This window comes from Rhineura floridana, chromosome 13 (assembly GCF_030035675.1).
Source record: "Rhineura floridana isolate rRhiFlo1 chromosome 13, rRhiFlo1.hap2, whole genome shotgun sequence".
In the NCBI taxonomy this organism is placed as follows: Eukaryota; Metazoa; Chordata; class Lepidosauria; order Squamata; family Rhineuridae; genus Rhineura; species Rhineura floridana.
This window is the reverse complement of record NC_084492.1, coordinates 4512371-4530981: the sequence shown is the minus strand read 5'-3', so window position 1 is coordinate 4530981 and position 18611 is coordinate 4512371. Positions and strand designations below refer to the sequence as shown.

Sequence of the window (18611 nt, the reverse complement as noted above, 5' to 3'; positions counted from 1 at the left end):
TTGGCTACTCCTGCCATAGAATATGGTACTCAAGAGCTAGAGATTAAATTGCTGGGCATTCCTACTAAATGCAAATATATTAAACACAGAACTTCTCACTGAAAATTGCATTGTATGTTGTTCATGTGAAAGGAAACCTATCCTACCATCTCCTCCAACCTCCAGAGAGCCTTTCTTGTCAGCCAGAGCAGCATCAAGTGGGGTGCTTGTGAAACTAGGTTGGCTTTTCAGTCTTCAGTGTCGTGAAGAAGTTTATTAGACTCTAGCTTTAGAAAAATTGCTTTTATTCTAAACATTGAAGAACACCAGATGGTATTTCTAGGATGCTTGGGCTTGGAAGACCACCACCACCACTGTCACTACTCTTATGTCCTAAGCTGGTGCCATCAGAGTCCTTGCTCAGAGGGCTTCCATGTTGAGTCTAAGTTGGGCAGACAGGATCAAGAAAAGCAGAGAGGATGGGTTTGATAAAGGAGTGGCGAAGATAAAGCAGGGCGAGGTTTAAGTAGTAGGTTTGTGGGCAAGACTTAGTGGATAAAATCTCTAGGGGATATTTTGTGTCAGCATTGAGAGCGCAACCTGTCTGGAGAGATAGGGCCCAGAGGATATATTTACCTCAGCTGTGGATTAGGACATTGCCTTATAATGAATCAGACCATTGGGCCATCTAGTTCATTATTGTTCACACTGACTGGTAGTGACCCTCCAAGGACTCAGAGAAAGGAAATTCCCAATCCTTCCTGGAGATGCTGGGAATTACTTTTTCTCTGCCACTGAGCTGCAATCCTTTCCCAAAAGTGATAGTAATGGCACATGTGAGCTAATGTCTGATGTGAGAGTTCCATGCATAGGGCCATATGAAGGCTTGATTCACACAATCTCCTCCTCTCCCACCCACTCTTTTCTGGGTGGGGAGGGGAAGAAATCATGTGAAAAATTGGACATTCACATACACAGCCCACACATGGACCTCTTAAATAAGAGATCCTTTGTGTGAACGGTGATGTGCCGAGGGAAAAGGAGGAGCCTCCTTGACTACGCAAATAAGCTCCAAAGCTCAGGTGGGTGTATGGCTTGAGCCACAGAGTGCCTAAGCTGTGCCAGACATAAGAAATATGGTGCCACTTCACACAATCTTCAGGCAGACCAGCAATCCATTTGAAATTGCTGCATGCATTGGTTCCTTGTCTATAGTGAGTTGATGAGGAGACTCCTCCAAACACTGGATTATATCCTAGATTAGAGGTCACCAACCCATTGCCTCCAAAAGCTTCCACGGGGCCCCAGCCAACAGCTCAGAATCTGCACTTTCATTTTTTTAAAAAGACTCTAGCTCTCCTGGAAATAGTGTTATGGGGCAAAATGTGCAGGTACCCTTCTGAGCAATCTGTATGAAGTGAGCCAGCCTGACTGCTTCTGCCTGTCAGTGTTAATAGCCAATGAGTGAAGTCAGAGCTGTGATAGATATGTGAGTTGTTTTGGCATCAGGCAACAGGAATCCCTGAGGACTTAAAAGAGCTGCTGTTTTGTCCTCCTTTTTAGTGCACTTTTCTGTTTGTCTTTTTTCCTAGTCCTTGGAATCTCCGTAGTTTGCCCTTCCTTTTTCCCTAGCAACCAAGACACATCTTTCCTGTGCTGGGTTCACCTGAGATCAGGTAGTGTCTAGAAGTTATTTTCTGCAAATACTACTGCACAGTAAGTGTAGGTGAATGTTAAAGAATCCCCCTCCCCACAAAAGGGAAATGTCAAAACTTTGTAAAGAGGTTTAGGCATGTCTCCTGCTCTGCAGGAGCTAAAGACCAGGGACTCATTAAGAATTCACTGTATAGCTAACTTGTAGTGCAATTATATAAATGTCTACTCAGAAATAAGTCTCTTTATGTTTAATGGGGCTTAGTTCAAGGTAAGTGGTACAAGATGGCATCCTTGGCTTTGGTTTAGGGTTGGCATTGGGGAAAATGGGTTCTTGTGCCTTTAATAGCTGTATGGCATGTAGAAATTCAACAGGTGAAGCCTTTTCTAGTATGGAAATACAGTTAAAGCTTCACCATGACTACTCTGTAATTTTTATGCCATGCCCCATGGCAGCCATTTTGTGACTTGCCCCCAGCACTCTCAAAATTTGAAATATGCCTTCTGATCCAAAAAGGATGGCAACCTCTGTTCTCAATGCAGGCTAATAGTGGGGTTCTCAGGGACATGTCAGCAAAGCTTATCAACCTAGGGCCCACATATAATCTTTGGAGGCTCATGATTGCCTTAGAAAAGAAGAGCAGTAGGAGCCCATGAATTCATTCTCCAGCTTTGATTAAAATCCACAGTGGAGAAGAATTCCTGGTTTGTCACCCTGCCTCCCAACTCCCGAAACCCCTTATGTCACCCCGATGACAGGAGTACCATGGGAAGGTGCCCCCCCAGCTCCCCAGTACACTTCATACCTACACTCTTGGGGGAATCAAGAGCCAGGGTTGATGGATGGGAGGGATTGGGTGGATGGGTCCCGAAATCAGATTAGATATGAAAAATAAGCTAAGGTGTTGTTGATGGTTGTGGAAGTGGCTTCACCTTTTTTCAAGCCAACCTGACGCAAGCCCAGAAGTTGCCCATCTCTTCACAGAATTATGTCACCCCAGGCAAGGATCCAAGGCACACAATTATTATGGGCTGATTCCTATGCTCCACATGGTTTTAGAAATCCATTCTTACTCAGAAATACAGGAAAGAATAAAAAAACTGAGAATTGCAACAATATTTTTGTATTGATTGGGAGACAGAACAATGCAAAGCACATGGAAAGCTGTTGATCTTCATGTGTCTGCTCCTGGAGTAATTCCACAGACTTCAGTGGGACCACTTCCAAATATATACTTTGAGAATTTCTGCCTCTAAGGATTGCAATTTTAAGTGTTGTTTTCAGGCTGAACTATGGAGAGAACCACATCTGTGTTCCTAGCTAGTGATTCTCTATTATCGCATCTGACTGGTGTGTTTACGGTGAATATTAAGTACAGTTCCAGTTGCTAATAAGATGAGACTTGAAAGTGTTGTACCTTTGACAGGTCCCCCTCTTGAGAGTGCCTTTTCCTAATAGTTAATACAGTTTTATGTGCTTGTAAATTGTAAATAAGGTTGCAATTACCAGCGCAAGAGTCCTTCCTGTCACTTGCTGCTGTTCTCCATGGAGTCAGAGGAGTGCAAATTTGTTCCACACAACAAACACAAGACATAAGGGGCCAAGCCTGGGGTCTACAGACTTCCTCCATCCCCCAACCCCCTTCAGTACACCCAGCATGCATAAGGTGATCTGTATGAACCAAGACTTATGCACCTGCACCCAACTGCCCACATAATATCTCCTGTGCAAAAAGGGGGTGGAAGGATTGCATGGTGCCCACAACTATGGTTCTGCTCACACAGGACGTTTTAAGGGTGTGTGGGTGGGTTGTTTTAGAGCCCAAGACAAATTAATATGAGGCCACCATGCTCTTCCATTCATTTCAAATGGTCTTCCTCAAGAGAACTTCATGGCACGTTAAGTGATATTGGGCCACCCTTAATAGCGCCCCATTATCTATTGCCTGAAGTAGCTGCTTCACTTTGCCTACTGATAAAGGATGTCTCTGAGTTTTAGACATGTAGCCCAATCCTATTAGCAGTAGTCTACAAATTATCATCGCCAAATTTGCCTGGCCACACTCTTCTGCTCAGATTTCAGTCATTTTAATGTAACTGACAGGTCAAGCCTAGGCATCTTTCTTACACAAGCCCCATTCAGGTTTCTGTCTGTATATGAGGGCTTAAACTGGGGGGGAACAGCACACATGCAAGCCTGTAAAGTCCCCAGGTGCCTTTATACTTGTGCGTGTTTAATCATTGTAGTATAGTGGTTAGAGTATCAGACTGGGACCTGGGAGACCAGAGTTCAAATCCCTGCTTGGCCATGATGCTCACTGTGTGGCTTTTGGCCAGCCACTGCCTCTCAGCCTAACCTACCTGGCAGGGTTTTGTGAGGATAAAATCAGGAGAAGAATCATGGTTGTATGTCATCTTGAGCTCTTTGGAGGAAAGGTGGTATATAAATGTAATGATAAATAAATAAAGGAAGGTCTACATAGAGTGTCCAAACAACTTTGAAATACTGTGTAGAATTTAGCACTAAACACACAAGGGGTGGGGAACATTTTTAGGCTGAGAGTCATACTTGGGAGCACCAGTGGCACTGCTGAGAATGCTGGAAGCAGGGTGAGGGCGGGGGCTCCGGATGCCTGTAGCAACTGTTGAAGCTACTATGGCTCATTGGAGGCTTCTGTGCACTTGCTGCCTGGTACGCAGACTCCTGAACCAGAGAATAGTTAATAAACATGAGCTGCCCCATTTCCAGAGCTTGGAAAAGTTACTTTTTTGAACTACAACTCCCATCAGCCCTAGGCAGCATGGCCACTGGATTAGGCTGATGGGAGCTGTAGTTCAAAAAAGTAACTTTTCCAAGCTCTGCGGCCATTTCAGCTAGTTGGACTCCTCCAGAGTTGATGGAACCTGTCTGCCGAAGTTAGCCTGTTGCAAAGAAGGACTTGGGTTTTCTTGCCATTGCTTTCCTTGTCAGCAGTTTCCAGGTCAGATTCTCTGCCATTTTCCACCCTGCGTCATCAGTGCAGAATAGGAGTAAAAGTGCACCTATATCAGATTAGCAGAGGTTTCAGCAAATTCATGGATGCAGCCAGGCTGAGGACAAAATCTCATGCCTGCTTTTGAAGCCTTATTGATTTTGAAGCCTTATTTATGCCTTTTGCTGCCTTATTGATGTGGGCAAAAATGTCCTCCTCTTGGGTGAAAGGACAAAATCAAAAGCCTCTGGAAGTACTCGGGTACCAGGCTGCGTGAGGTGGGCTGCCCTTGGGGTATGTGGGGCTCCTGAAGCAAGGCTGCAAAATTCCGGGGAGAGGAAGGATCTTGATAATGCAGGTGGAGCCTTCACCCCCTACCCCCAGCCAAGACTTGGGTAGGCTAAATGCCCCCCTCCTCACTCAACAAAGGCAAAGGCAGTGGCACCACTAGGCCAGGACTTTGGGGGCCCAGTCTGGGACTCCACACCCCAATCTCAGTGGGGAGGGGCAAACAAAACATCCTGGCTCTCTGCTTCTCCCTTTCCCCCGGGTCTAGATTGAAGCTCTCCTAGCAAAACCACCGCTTGAATTTTAAAGTGCAACAAAAACTATGCTCTTTAAAATCCAGCCAGGTGGCTGCAAGCAGTGTTTTACTGAGGTCGCAGTGACTGCAACCCAGCTGCCATTTTGATAATGGAACTCAGGCATAGTGGTGTCCCCCTCTTGCACAACGCTTCTGCACTGTCTCAGCGGGGCTTGTGCAGGAGAAAGTCCTCCAGGCTGAGCCCTGTGGATTCAGTCTGCCTCTTATTCAGCCTCTTCAGGCAGGTGTATCATCTGGCATCACAAGTGATGGCCATCTCTGGGCATGAAGCCTGCAACCCGATCACAGCGTCAGCATATATGTTCGTGCGCTTCCACACCCCTGCGTTCACGCTTCCCTTGTATGTGTGGTCATGCCCTAGAAGGGGCTTGTCCTGGGTGGGGCAGGGATGGGTCTGGTAAGCTCTGGAATTCAGGGACCACAAATTAATGGCACCTCCCATTTCCTGCAGGGATGGGCATAGAGTTTGGTAATCAGCCACAGAAGTCCTGGTCAGTCCGAGTGCCGGTAAACTTCAGGAGTGGCCATTTGTGAGGCAGCTCCAGATTGTGCTTCACCTGTTGCTGCATGAAGTAAAGCAAGGGGAGCCAGCAGGGCTGTGGAGTCGGTACGCCAGACCTTAGACTCCGACTCCTCTGTTTTTCTACTGTCCGACTCCGACTCCTTCATAAATGGCAAATGTATATTAACTAGTAATAACAAATTTACTGTAGTAAAATGGTAGCACAAGGCATTTCATCACCACCACGTGAATCCAGAGCTTGGTAACGTTACTTTTTTGAACTACAACTCCCACGAGCCCAATCCCTGGAGCTGATGGGAGTTGTAGTTTTAAAAAGTAACTTTTCCAAGCTCTGGATTCACGTGGTGGTGATGAAATGTCTTGTGCTACCATTTTACTACAGTAAATTTGTTTTTACTAGTTAATATACATTTGCCATTTATGAAGGAGTCGGAGTTGGTATATTTCTACCGACTCCGACTCCACCCAGAATTGCTTCCGACTCCACGACTCCGACTCCACAGCCCTGGTAGCCAGCATGGTGCCTTCCAGACATTGGAAGCCATGCATGGGGTGTCAGCTTCCCACCAGGAGTTCTCGGACTGGGACTCTGGTGGGAATGCACACCCTGGTGGGGGCCATTGCCACCTCCCTCTGCCCCAAAGTACATTTCAAAGCCTCAGAGCAGAGAAAGTGGGGGAGACCACCTTATGAGTGCCCTCAAGTTTGTGTTTGTGTGCATGTGATTTTTCACATTGGAAGCTTAAAAAAGAAACCTTGAAGCGTTTCTTGCAGGTGTTCAGCTAGAATGCCCACAAAGGCTCAGCTATCTTCATGGTGAGCAGGGGCATGCTCACATACATCCCTCTTATTTATTTATTTTTGGTGTTATCTGCATTTTGCATGTTTTCTCAGACTCTCCCTGGATGATTCCCTTCTCAGTAGCCAATGTAAACATCCTCCCCTTGCACAGGCAGGAATTTACCCCCAAGGTTGCATCAGGAAGTCATTACTTTTGGATAAGAGGGCAACAGGAGATCAGACAAACTGTCCTTTGGTCACAAGTGGAGAGAGGAGAGGGGAGCTCTCTCACGTCCTGCCTCTCAGTGGGGCAAAACTCTCCAGGCAAATGTTCAGAGTTTTTAAAATTCAGAGATACGAAATATGCGCTGTAAACTCACTTTATCCTTTTGCAAAATAAACCATAATGTAGATGCAGAATTGTATGCTATTCTACACACACACACACACACATTTTTTCAACTGCAGAAGTGTAGTGTGAACCTTTCAATGTTTACTCAAAAGCAACTTCCATTGAGTTCAGTAGTGCCTAGTTCCAAGTAAATAGGATTTCAGCCCTAGGCTGAAAGTCAGATAAACAACTGCAAGGAATGTCTGCAGAGAGCGTAGAATCTTTAAGCTAAGGCTGAGTGAGATACTTGAGATCCATGAATGGTACGCTTCTCGAACAAAGTTATTTTTATTTTTAACGATGTAATTAAAACAGACATCCTTGCCAGGCTTTTGCTGTTTCTGTGATGTGCAGCAACCAAAATTGCCAGTAGGGCCAGACAAGCTGCACCAGCAGAAGATCCTTCTTATACCCATCTTCTCACCCTCATTTCCAGCATTATCTCAAGATTCTTGGCTTCTTTTTCAAGCAAAGTTAAAAACAAGGTTCTTGGCAGAGTGAGGGAATCAAAGTGCATACTATATTCTTCTTAACTGAATGCCTGTTGCATTTCACCATTTGGAGAAAATTTCTGTTGTGTCCAAGTACTACTCAGAGTAGACTCACTAAAATTAATGAATCTAAGTTGGTCATATCATTAAGTCTACGCTGAGTAGGACTAATGTTGGATACAACATTTATATATATTCACACATATATATACATGCATGCACATATATATTGTATATGAAATCCTTAAGCACTGAGGTCCATCTGCTCTCTTTCTCTCCTTTGTTGAAGGACTTTAATCTTTTGTATGAGGAGGCCAAGTACTACCAGCTGCAGCCGATGATCAAGGAGCTTGAGCGATGGAAACAAGAGAGAGAGCAGAGGAAGAACTTCCAGCCCTGTGACTGCTTGGTTGTGAGGGTGACTCCAGATCTTGGAGAAAGGATTGCACTGAGCGGGGAGAAAGCATTAATTGAAGAGATCTTCCCAGAGACGGGTGATGTTATGTGCAACTCTGTAAATGCAGGCTGGAATCAAGACCCCACCCACGTCATTAGGTTTCCTTTGAATGGATACTGCCGGTTGAACTCAGTACAGGTAATGGGCCTCTTCCATTTACCATTTTTCTTTCCATGTTATAGGCAAATGAGTCACTTCTGCTCAGTTATCTCTGTCTCATGCTAAAAACTGGAAGGGAACATTTTCTGTCTGGTGAGATCACGGGCATTTGGGAGGAAGGCTTTCCCTTCTCTCTCTCTCTCTCTCTCTCACTCACTCACTCACACACTCTCTCCCTTTTCCCTAAAATAGATTTAGATTTTGTGTGTGTTAGCACCATGCTGATCTCATAATGGTGTTAGGCTGACAAATGCTAATTTTTTTCATCACCGCATACCCCGCAGTCCTTTCTTCCCTCTAAAGTGCCCCTAGGAAGAAAAAGAGAGTACCAAAACTACAAAAAAGAAAGAAAGGGGGGGGTGATTTTCCATGCCACTTCATAGAAAATGCAACAATGTGTAAATGCATAATTTATGTCCCACTCATAATGAAATGATAGAGCCTGCGGGATGGACTTAAAAAATGATCTCTGCACTTTTTTTTTTACAAGAAGATGTTCTATAAAAATTGCCCAGAGTATTTTAAACAAAATGTGTTCTACTTTATACTCAAAAGGTTTTTCTGTGGGTTGATTGAATTGTGTTTTTTTTACTTTTTTCTTTTCTGAGATTTAAAATTAACATACGAAAGATAACTAGGGTGGTGAGTAGGATGCAGAAAGGAGCTAGAGATGTATGTTTGCTTTTTGGAAAACTCTTGTCTGTTTCTTTCTCCCCATGGGGCGCTCACCCATGGGAGGGTGACACTACAGCGACCTTGGTGCTGCCTTGATGGCATGACACTAATTAGGGGGTATCAATGCAACAAGGAACTTTTAATTTGGGGTGTTGTGCGTTCAGCAGTCTTGTAAGGGGGCTGGCCTGTCAGAACAGAGAGATCGGCTCTAATAGGGCCCAGTAACAGTCCTCAGAAAAAAGTAGTAAGGAAGCTAAGCCATAAATCATATGGTCTTCGATGTCTGTATACTAAAGCGCAGAGCATGGGAAACAAGCAGGACGAACTTGAACTCTTAATACAGGAGGGCAATTACGACTTGATAGGTATAACTGAAACTTGGTGGGATGACTTGCATGACTGGAATACAGCAATTAAAGGATATAATTTGTTCAAAAAGAACAGAAGGAATAAAAAGGGGGGTGGAGTCGTGCTATATGTTAAAAATATATATCCCTGCACAGAAATTCAGGAAGATGAGCTTGGTAGCTCCACCGAGAGTATCTGGATTAAAATTAATGGGGCAAGTAATAAAAGAAATGTGGTGCTTAGAGTCTATTACCGACCACCCAATCAAGCAGAAGACGAGAATGTAACTTTTGAAAAGCAAATTGCCAATGTTTCAAGGATGTAGTAGTAATGGGGGACTTCAATTATCCCGATATCTGTTGGGAGACAAATTCTGCCAAACATGGCCCCTCCAAGAAATTTCTGACTTGTGTTGGAGATAACTTTCTCCTCCAGAAAGTGGAGGAAGCAACCAGAGGATCAGCTATCCTGGACTTGATTCTAACCAATAGAGATGATTTGGTGGATGAAGTGGCAGTTACGGGAAAGTGACCACACCATACTTGAATTCTTGATATTACCAGAAGCAAAAGCTGAGAGTAGCCATACACGCACCCTGGACTTCAGGAAAGTTGATTTTAATAAACTCAGAACCATTGTAAGTACGGTTCCATGGCAAGCGACCCTAATGAGAAAAGGAGTCCAAGATGGGTGGGAGTTTCTAAAAAAGGAAATTCTAAAAGCGCAATGGCAAGCAATTCCAACAAGGAAAAAAGGGGGGAAACAGCAGAAGAAGCCAATGTGGCTTCACAAAAAGCTTAGAGATGACCTGAAAATAAAAAAAGACACATACAGGGAGTGGAAAGAAGGCCAGGCCACAAAGGAAGAGTACAGACAGGCAGTGCAGAAATGCAGGGATGGCGTCAGGAAGGCTGAAGCTGAGAATGAGCTGAGGTTAGTGAGGGATGCTAAAAGCAACAATAAAGCTTTCTTCAGGTACATCCATAGTAAAAGACAGAGAAAAGAAATGGTGGCACAGCTCCTCAATGAGGATGGCAAATTGATAACAGATGACAAAAAAAAGGCAGAAGTGCTCAATTCCTACTTTGGCTCAGTCTTCTCCGAAAAAGGATCCGTGACCCTCCCGGGAAACACGAAGTAGAAGGGGCAAGATTGGAGCTTGAGATTGATAAACAAATGGTCAAGGAATACCTGAAGGAACTGGCTGAAGAACTCTCAGAACCGCTCTCGATTATCTATGTGAAATTGTGGATGACTGGTGAAGTGCCGGATGACTGGAGGAGAGCTATCTTCAAAAAGGGCAAAAAGGAGGAACGGGAACTACAGACCAATCAGCCTAACATCAATCCCTGGAAAAACTCTGGAGCAGATTATAAAGCAGTCAATCTGTAAGCACCTTGAAAACAATGCAGTGATTACTAGGAGCCAACATGGATTTATGAAGAACAAATCCTGCCAAACTAATCTCATCTCATTTTTTGATCGGGTAGCTTCCCTGTGGGAATGCTGTGGACATAATATATCTCAACTTCAGCAAAGCTTTTGACAAAGTGCCCCATGATATTCTGATTAGCAAGCTAGCTAAGTGTGGGCTGGATGGAACAACTATCAGGTGGATCCACAGTTGGCTCCAGAATCGTACTCAAAGAGTGCTTATCAATGGTTCCTTCTCAAACTGGGCAGAAGTAACGAGTGGGGTACCACAGGGCTTGGTCCTAGGCCCAGTGCTCTTTAACATTTTTATTAATGACTTGGATGGGGAGGTACAGAGCATGCTTATCAAATTTGCAGATGATTCTATGATTCTATGAATGTTTAGCAGGGTGGCAGTGAGAGTAAAAAGCCTTCATGGGCAGAGGAAGTTGGCTTTAGGCTAGAATGAGAAACAAGAGATAAGTTGGTAGCAAGTCGCTCCAGCAGCTTTGATGGTTGGGATTTTGTTGTTTTGGATTCCTGGCCCCAAAGAAGAGTTGTGTGCTGTACAAAAAACTGGTTTATGATCTCTTTTTTTTTTTATTAAGATGGTGGTGTCATTGACCCGGTGACATTCATGGAGGGCCAAATAATCTAGTCTGTCCCCCCACTGTCTGATTAACCATTTAACCTTTAGGCTAGACCAGGGATTGCCAACTAGACCAGGGATTGCCAACCCACAGAGGCCTCCCCTGCACCTACAGGACCCTCTTTGTCCACAGAAAGAAGGTTTGAAAGGATCATTCTGTTGTAACTGATAGAATAGGCTGCTCTGTGTGTGTGTGTGTGTGTGTGTGAGAGAGAGAGAGAGAGAGAGAGAGAGAGAGAGAGAGAGATCTACAACAGTTTCTCCAATTTGTAAATGTGCCCCAAAAGGTTGGCAATCCCTGGACTATACTGGGAGAACAAGAGGAAACACTCCTGCCTTTTCAAGCCTGAGCAGAGAGTTCATTGTTCTAGACACGTGGGCTGTTCCCCCTGCCCCATCTAAAATCTAATGTACTTGAAATTAATTTCAGGCTAACGAGCACCACAATTACCCAAGTGTATCACCTGTCTTTGGTGTTAATCTCTGACTTGTTTTATAGACACTCCCAGTTTAAATTGTTTCATGAGCTATCATTGGTTAGACAGGGTATCTGAAGATGACAGCAATCTGTCCTCTAGGCTTAGAGCAGCCTTTGCCAACTCAATGCTCTGCAGATGTTTTGGATTACAACCCCCACGAGGCCCAGCCACAGGTTGGCAAAAGCTTGCTTAGAATTTTGGACGTAGATGAAGATCCACTCTTTACATCTGAACGCTTTCTTGATTCCTAATTCCAAGTTATGATTTTGAATATGGTGGCAGGTAACAGGACCACATTCCACAGTCTGGCTGGAATTTGTAACTGAAGATAGGGAACTCATCCCACATCCTAGTCACAAATGCTTTCTCAGAAAATAAAATCATTATTTTATGATTAGGCTCCTGCTGGGAGGAAGGGCGGGATATAAATCAAATAAATAAATAAAGCACTGTATAACATCTTTAAAATACATGGCTCGTGAAAGAAAACTGTGGCAGGACTTCATTTTGTTCTGCTTAATGAAGATGCAGGTCTCCCTCTGCTGTGTATAGATTCTTTTACTGTGACATCCTGCAAAGTTTGCCACCTGCAATCATAGAATCATAGAATAGTAGAGTTGGAAGGGGCCTATAAGGCCATCAAGTCCAACCCCCTGCGCAATGCAGAAATCCAAATCAAACCATTCCCAACAGATGGCCGTCCAGCTGCCTCTTGAATGCCTCCAGTGTCGAGAGCCCACTACCTCTCTAGGTAATTAATTCCATTGTCGTATGGCTCTAACAGTTAGGAAGTTTTTCCTGATGTCCAGTTGAAAGCTGGCTTCCTGCAACTTGAGCCCATTATTCTGTGTCCTGCACTCTGGGATGATCGAGAAGAGATCCTGCCCTCCTGTGTGTGACAACCTTTCATGTACTTGAAGAGTGCTATCATATCTCCCCTCCAGGCTAAACATGCCCAGTTCTTTCAGTCTGTCCTCATAGGGCTTGGTTTCCAGTCCCCTGATCATCCCTGCTGCCCTCCTCTGAACCTGTTCCAGTTTGTCTGCATCCTTCTTGAAGTGCAGAGACAAGAACTGGACACAGTACGCAAGATGAGGCCTAACCAGTGCTGAATAGAGGGAAACAAATACTTCACGCGATTTGGAAACGATACTTGTTAATGCAGCCTAATATAGCATTTGCCTTTTTTGCAGCCACATCACACTGTTGGCTCATATTCAGCTTGTGATCAATGACAATTCCAAGATCCTTCTCACGTGTTGTATTGCTGAGCCAAGTATCCCCCATCTTATAACTGTGCATTTGGTTTCTTTTTCCTAAGTGTAGAACTTTGCATTTATCTCTGTTGAATTGCATTCTGTTGTTTTCAGCCCAATTCTCCAGCCCATCAAGGTCCCTTTGAATTTTGTTTCTGTCTTCCACGGTATTAGCTATGCCCCTCAATTTTGTATCATCTGCAAATTCGATAAGCATGCTCTGTACCTCCTCCTCCAAGTCGTTAATAAAAATGTTGAAGAGCACTGGGCCCAGAACCAAGCCCTGTGGTACCCCACTTCCTCCCAGTTTAAGAAGGAACCATTGATAAGCACTCTTTGAGTACGATTCTGGAGCCAACTGTGGATCCATCCAGCCCACATTTAGCTAGCTTGCTAATCAGATGTGGCATTTTAGAAAAAACCCTGGTGCTTGCTAGCTTGTTGTCCATTTTACCTGAATAATTTCAGGATATACAACATTAGCATAGGATGCCTTTCAAAACTATATTCAGTGTCAAAAAAATTTGGCATTGCACCTTATAGAATATCACAGGGCAGTGACCCCAAAGCAGGCATTTTCTGCCATTGCCCTTCCCTCTGCCAAATGTGAAGCATCATCTATCAGCTGCATCAGACATCATGTGTAGATGTATCTTTTTACACAGGCTTTCCCTGACCAGTAAGATTGAACCTTGTTATTTTTGAATTCCTATTTTTACCTGTTCTTGTTTTTATCTTTTTCTGTAATGCTATTCTATGTTTTTATGATACAGTAGTGCCCCGCTTTTCAGCAGTTCTGCTAATACTGCTGCTTTCAATTAGAGTAAGGCCCAACTCATACGGCGCTTGTTCCGCTTTTACGGCATTTTTCAGGCGTTGGGCACCATTTTATTGATGGAGTTCCACTTTTCGGCGGGTTTCAGTTTTAGGGACGTAACTCGCAATATTAGTGGGGCCCTTTTTAAATGTGAAGCGGATTAGAACTACTTTTAAATAAATAAACAAGTTGCTAATCCTTGCTATCTAGTTTTGAGATATGAATGCTCATTTTGTGGCAAGATGGATGAGGTTGAAGTGACCAGAGCAGGGATCGCCAACCTTTTTGAACCAGTGGGCACATTTCGCATTTTGAGATAGTGCTGTAGGCATCAATCACAAAATGGCTGCCATGGGGTGTGGCATAACACAAAATGGCTGCCATGGGGGGGTGGCATAACACAAAATTAGAGTACAGTCGTGGTGAAGCTTTCCCCATAACTATTTCCATACTAGATATGACTTTACCTGTTGACTTTGTTGATTCTCCTTGATCTCTCAATGGCTTTCGATACCATCGACCATGGTATCCTTCTGGGAAGACTGGCTGAATTGGGAGTGGGAGGGACTGCATGGCGGTGGTTCCACCCCTACTTGGGGGGTCAGCTCCAGAAGGTGGTGTTTGGGGAACATTGCTTGGCACCCTGGACTCTCCAGTATGGGGTTCTGCAGGGGTCAGTTCTGTCCCCCATGCTGTTCAAGATCTACATGAAACTGTTGGGTTTAGTCATCCGGAGCTTTGGAATGCATTGCCATCAGTATGCTGATGACACGCAGTTCTATTTCCCCTTTTCATCTTCTTCAGGTGAGGCTGTCAAATGTGCTGAACCAGTGTGTGGCTGCAACAATGGACTGGATGAGGGCTAATAAACTGAGGCTCAATCCAGACAAAACTGAGATGCTGCTAGTGGGTGGTTCTTCTGACCGGATGGTGGATGTCCAACCTGTCCTGGATGGGGTTGCACTCCTCCTGAAGGAGCAGGTTCGTAGCTTAGGGGTTCTCCTAGAACCATCTCTGTCACTTGAGGCTCAGGTAGCCTCGGTGGCACGGAGTGCCTTCTACTAACTTCGATTGGTGGCCCAGCTATGCCCCTATCTGGACAGGGATAACTTGGCTTCAGTTGTCCATGCTCTGGTAACCTCCGAGTTAGATTACTGCAATGTGCTCTACGTGGGGCTGCCTTTGAAGACGGTTCGGAAACTGCAGCTTGTGCAAAATGCAGCAGCCAGATTGGTAACAGGGACCAGATGGTTCGAACATATAAAACCGATTCTGGCCTGCTTGCATTGACTGCCTGTATGTTTCCGAGCTCGATTCAAGGTGCTGGTTTTAACCTATAAACCCTTACACGGCTTGGGACCATATTACCTGATGGAACGCCTCTCCCGACACGAACCCACTCGTACCCTATGCTCAACATCCAAGGCCCTCCTCCAGGTGCCTACTCCAAGGGAAGCTGGGAGTCTGGCAACAAGGGAGAGGGCCTTCTCAGTGGTGGCCCCCAAATTATGGAATGATCTCTCTGACAAGGTGTGCCTGGCGCCCACACTGTTATCTTTTTGGCGCCAGGTCAAAACTTTCCTCTTCTCCCAGGCATTTTAGCATGTGTTTTTAAATTGCTTTTTAAAGATGTGTTTTTAAATTTGTATATTTGTTTTTAATGTTTTTCATTGTTGTAAACTGTCCGGAGAGATTCAGCTGTGGGGCGGTATACAAATTAGATAGATAGATAGATAGATAGATAGATAGATAGATAGATAGATAGATAGATAGATAGATAGATAGATAGATAGATAGATAGATAGATAGATAGATAGAAAGAAAGAAAGAAAGAAAGAAAGAAAGAAAGAAAGAAAGAAAGAAAGAAAGAAAGAAAGAAAGAATTCAATCTCACAAGAGGCAGTGATGGCCACCAACATGGATGGCTTCAAAAGAGGATTTGACAAATTGATGGAAGTTAAGGCTATCCATGGGTACTAACCCCAGTAGATATTTTCTACCTCCCCTGTCAGAGACTGTGCTTCTGAATACCAGTTTCTGTGAACCAGAGGAGGGGACAGTGCTGTTGCACTCAGATCCTACTTGTGGTCTTCCCATAGGCAACTGTGAGAGCAAGATACTGGACTGGATAGGCCACTGGCTTGGTCCAGCCTGCTCTTCTCATGTTCTTCAGAGACTTACTTCTAAGTAGACATGTATACCACTGTGCTGTAAGTTCACTATACAGTGAATTCTTAATGAGTGCCTAGTCTTCAGCTCCTGGACAGCAAGATGCCGTAGTCTCTTTGCAAAGTTTTCACATTTTGCATTTGTCTTGTGGGGAGAGGGAGATTCTTGTAACATCTACTCACAGTTATTGTGTAGTAGTATTTGCAGAAAATAAGGAATTTCTAATCTCAGACAAACCCACCACAGGAGAGATGCATCCTGAATTCTAGCGAAAGGAAGGACAAACTATGGAAGTTCCAAGGACTAGCAAATAAGACAGAAGCAGGAAAAGTTCATGAAAGGGGAGGGGAAAATAGCAACTCTTTAGGACCCCAGAGGTTTCTCTTGCCTGGTGCCCCAGAGGTTCCTCCTGCCTGGTGTCCAAACAACTCGTTTACGAATTACAACTCTCTCCTCACTCAGGCAGAAGTAGCCAGTGTGCTTTAAAAGGTACCTGCATATTTTACTTCATAATTTTCTTTCTAGGAGACCTAGAGACGTAATTAAAAAAGAAAAAGAAAGCACGGGGTGGGTGTGGTCCTGCCCGGGAGCACCAGTGAAGGCCTTTGCAAGTGCCATGGCACCTTGGGCATCATACTAGCAACATTTGCAGTAGAGGTAGTAGTAAGACTTCAGGGAGCAGAACTTCACATTATTGATGCTAATCAATGCATTTTTGTCATGAACATTGCTGATGTACACAACAGAAAAGGACCATTTTTAACCGCAACATGCATTCTGGCCAATGTAGGTTTTATATTCAAATACGTTTTCCTTTGCAAAACATAATGACCTTCAGCATTATTATAATGGGTAGAAAATTGAAAAATATAACACTGTGGCTTAAAAGGGCAATGCCTCCTCCAGTTTATAACAAGAGATGTGTTATTTCCAAGACCTGGGGAAACATACTCAACTCAGCACAGGGATGATCTCATTTGGAGTGATCATTTTGGGGTGCCACATTTCAAGAACATTTTGAACAAATTGGAAGAAGAGCACTATGAAAATGATTCTGCAGGATCTCTCTTGAAGGCAGATCCTGGTAGGAAAGGCTGGCAAAACGGAAGATATTTAGCCCTAGAGGAAAAAAGGGAGAAATCTCAATTCAGAACACTGTGAACTTGGAAACAGCTCCCATTGATTTCAGTTAAATGTGCATCCAAAGGAGTGTGCTTTGAGTTGCTTGTAGGTAGGGTCACAAAGCTGTGAGGATGCTAGGATGGTTAACAAGCAGTCAAAGAAGCTATTAGAGGAAAGAAGGCTTCCTTCAAAAAATGGAGGTTTTGTCTGAATGAGGAGAATAAAAAGGAACACTAACTCTGGCAAAAGAAATGCAAGAAGACAAGGGATGTTAAAAAGAAATTTGAGGAACACATCATTAAAAAACATAAAAACTTAACTTTTTTTAAAAAATGTTCAAAGCAGGAGACTGTCTAGGGAGGTGGTTGGGACCCTTGGATGACAAGAGAGTCAAAGGTGAGCTGAAGCAGGATAAAGAGATTGCACAGTGGAAGATATAAAACAGATCTGTGTGCCTGAATTGTCTTTTGCAGGAAGGGAGTCTGAGGAACTGAGGCAAATAGTGGTGACGAGAGATGATGTTCTAAGCATAATAGACAAAATTGCCAGGTCCAGATGGCAGATGGTTCTCTCACCCAAGAGTTGTCAGAGAACTCAAACGTGAGATTGCTGACCTTCTAACAAAAATATGTAACTTGTCCCTCAGATCCACTTCCGTAGCGGAGGACTGGAAGGTGGCCAGTGTGATGCCAATCTTTAAAAAGGGAACCAAGGGGATCTCAGCAATTACGGGTCTGTTAGCTTAATGTCTGTCCTGAGAAAACTGGTAGAAAGTATTGGTATGCAGAAGAGCAAGCCTTGCTGAAGCAGAACCAGCATGGCTCCTGCAAGGGTAAGTCCTGTCTCACCAGCCTATTGGAGTTCTTTGAGAGTGTCAACAAGCATACAGATAGAGGTGATCCAGTTGACATAGCATTGTTGGACTTTCAAAAAGCTTTCAACAAGGTACCTCACCAAAGACTTCTGAGGAAGCTTAGCAGTCATGGAACAAGAGGAGAGGTCCTTTTGTGGATCAGGAACTGGTTAAGTAGCAGGAAGCGGAGAATAGGAATAAATGGACAGTTCTTCCAATGGAGGGCTGTAGAAAGTGGAGTCCCCCAAGGATCAGGATTGGGATTTGTGCTTTTTAACTTGTTCATAAATGATCTAGAATTAGGAGTGAGCAGTGAAGTGGCCAAGTTTGCTGACGACACTGTTCAGGTTGTTAAAACAAAAAGGGATTGCGAAGAGCTCCAAAAAGACCTCTCCAAACTGAGTGAATGGGTGGAAAAATGGCAAATGCAATTCAGTATAAACAAGTGTAAAATTATGCATATTGGAGCAAAAAATCTGAATTTCACATATACGCTCATGGGGTGTGAACTGGTGATGACTGACCAGGAACAAGACCCTGGGTTCGTAGTGGATAGCTTGATGAAGATGTTGACCCAAAGCACAGTGGCTGTGAAAAAGGCAAAGTCCTTACTAGGCATCTTTAGGAAAGGTATTGAAAATAAAATTGCTAATACCATAATGCCATTGTGTAAATCTATGGTGCAGCCGCATTTGGAATACTGCATATAGTTCTGGTTGCCTCATCTCAAAAGGGGCATTGTGAAGCTGGAAAAGATTCAGAAAAGGGCCACCAGAATGAGCAAGAGGATGGAACGACTCCCTGATGAGGAAAGGTTGCAG

The 18611-nt window shown here is 44.1% G+C and overlaps 1 protein-coding gene across 4 annotated transcripts in view; it reads left to right on the top strand.

Moving 5' to 3' along the window:
- Positions 1-18611, top strand: part of KCTD15 (potassium channel tetramerization domain containing 15) — a 105796-nt gene that overhangs the window by 70022 nt on the left and 17163 nt on the right. For all 4 annotated transcript variants that reach the window (XM_061594225.1, XM_061594224.1, XM_061594227.1 and 1 more), the window contains exon 4: positions 7683-7988. In XM_061594225.1, coding sequence (XP_061450209.1) covers positions 7683-7988 — 306 coding nt within the window. The remainder of the gene's footprint in view (positions 1-7682; positions 7989-18611) is intronic.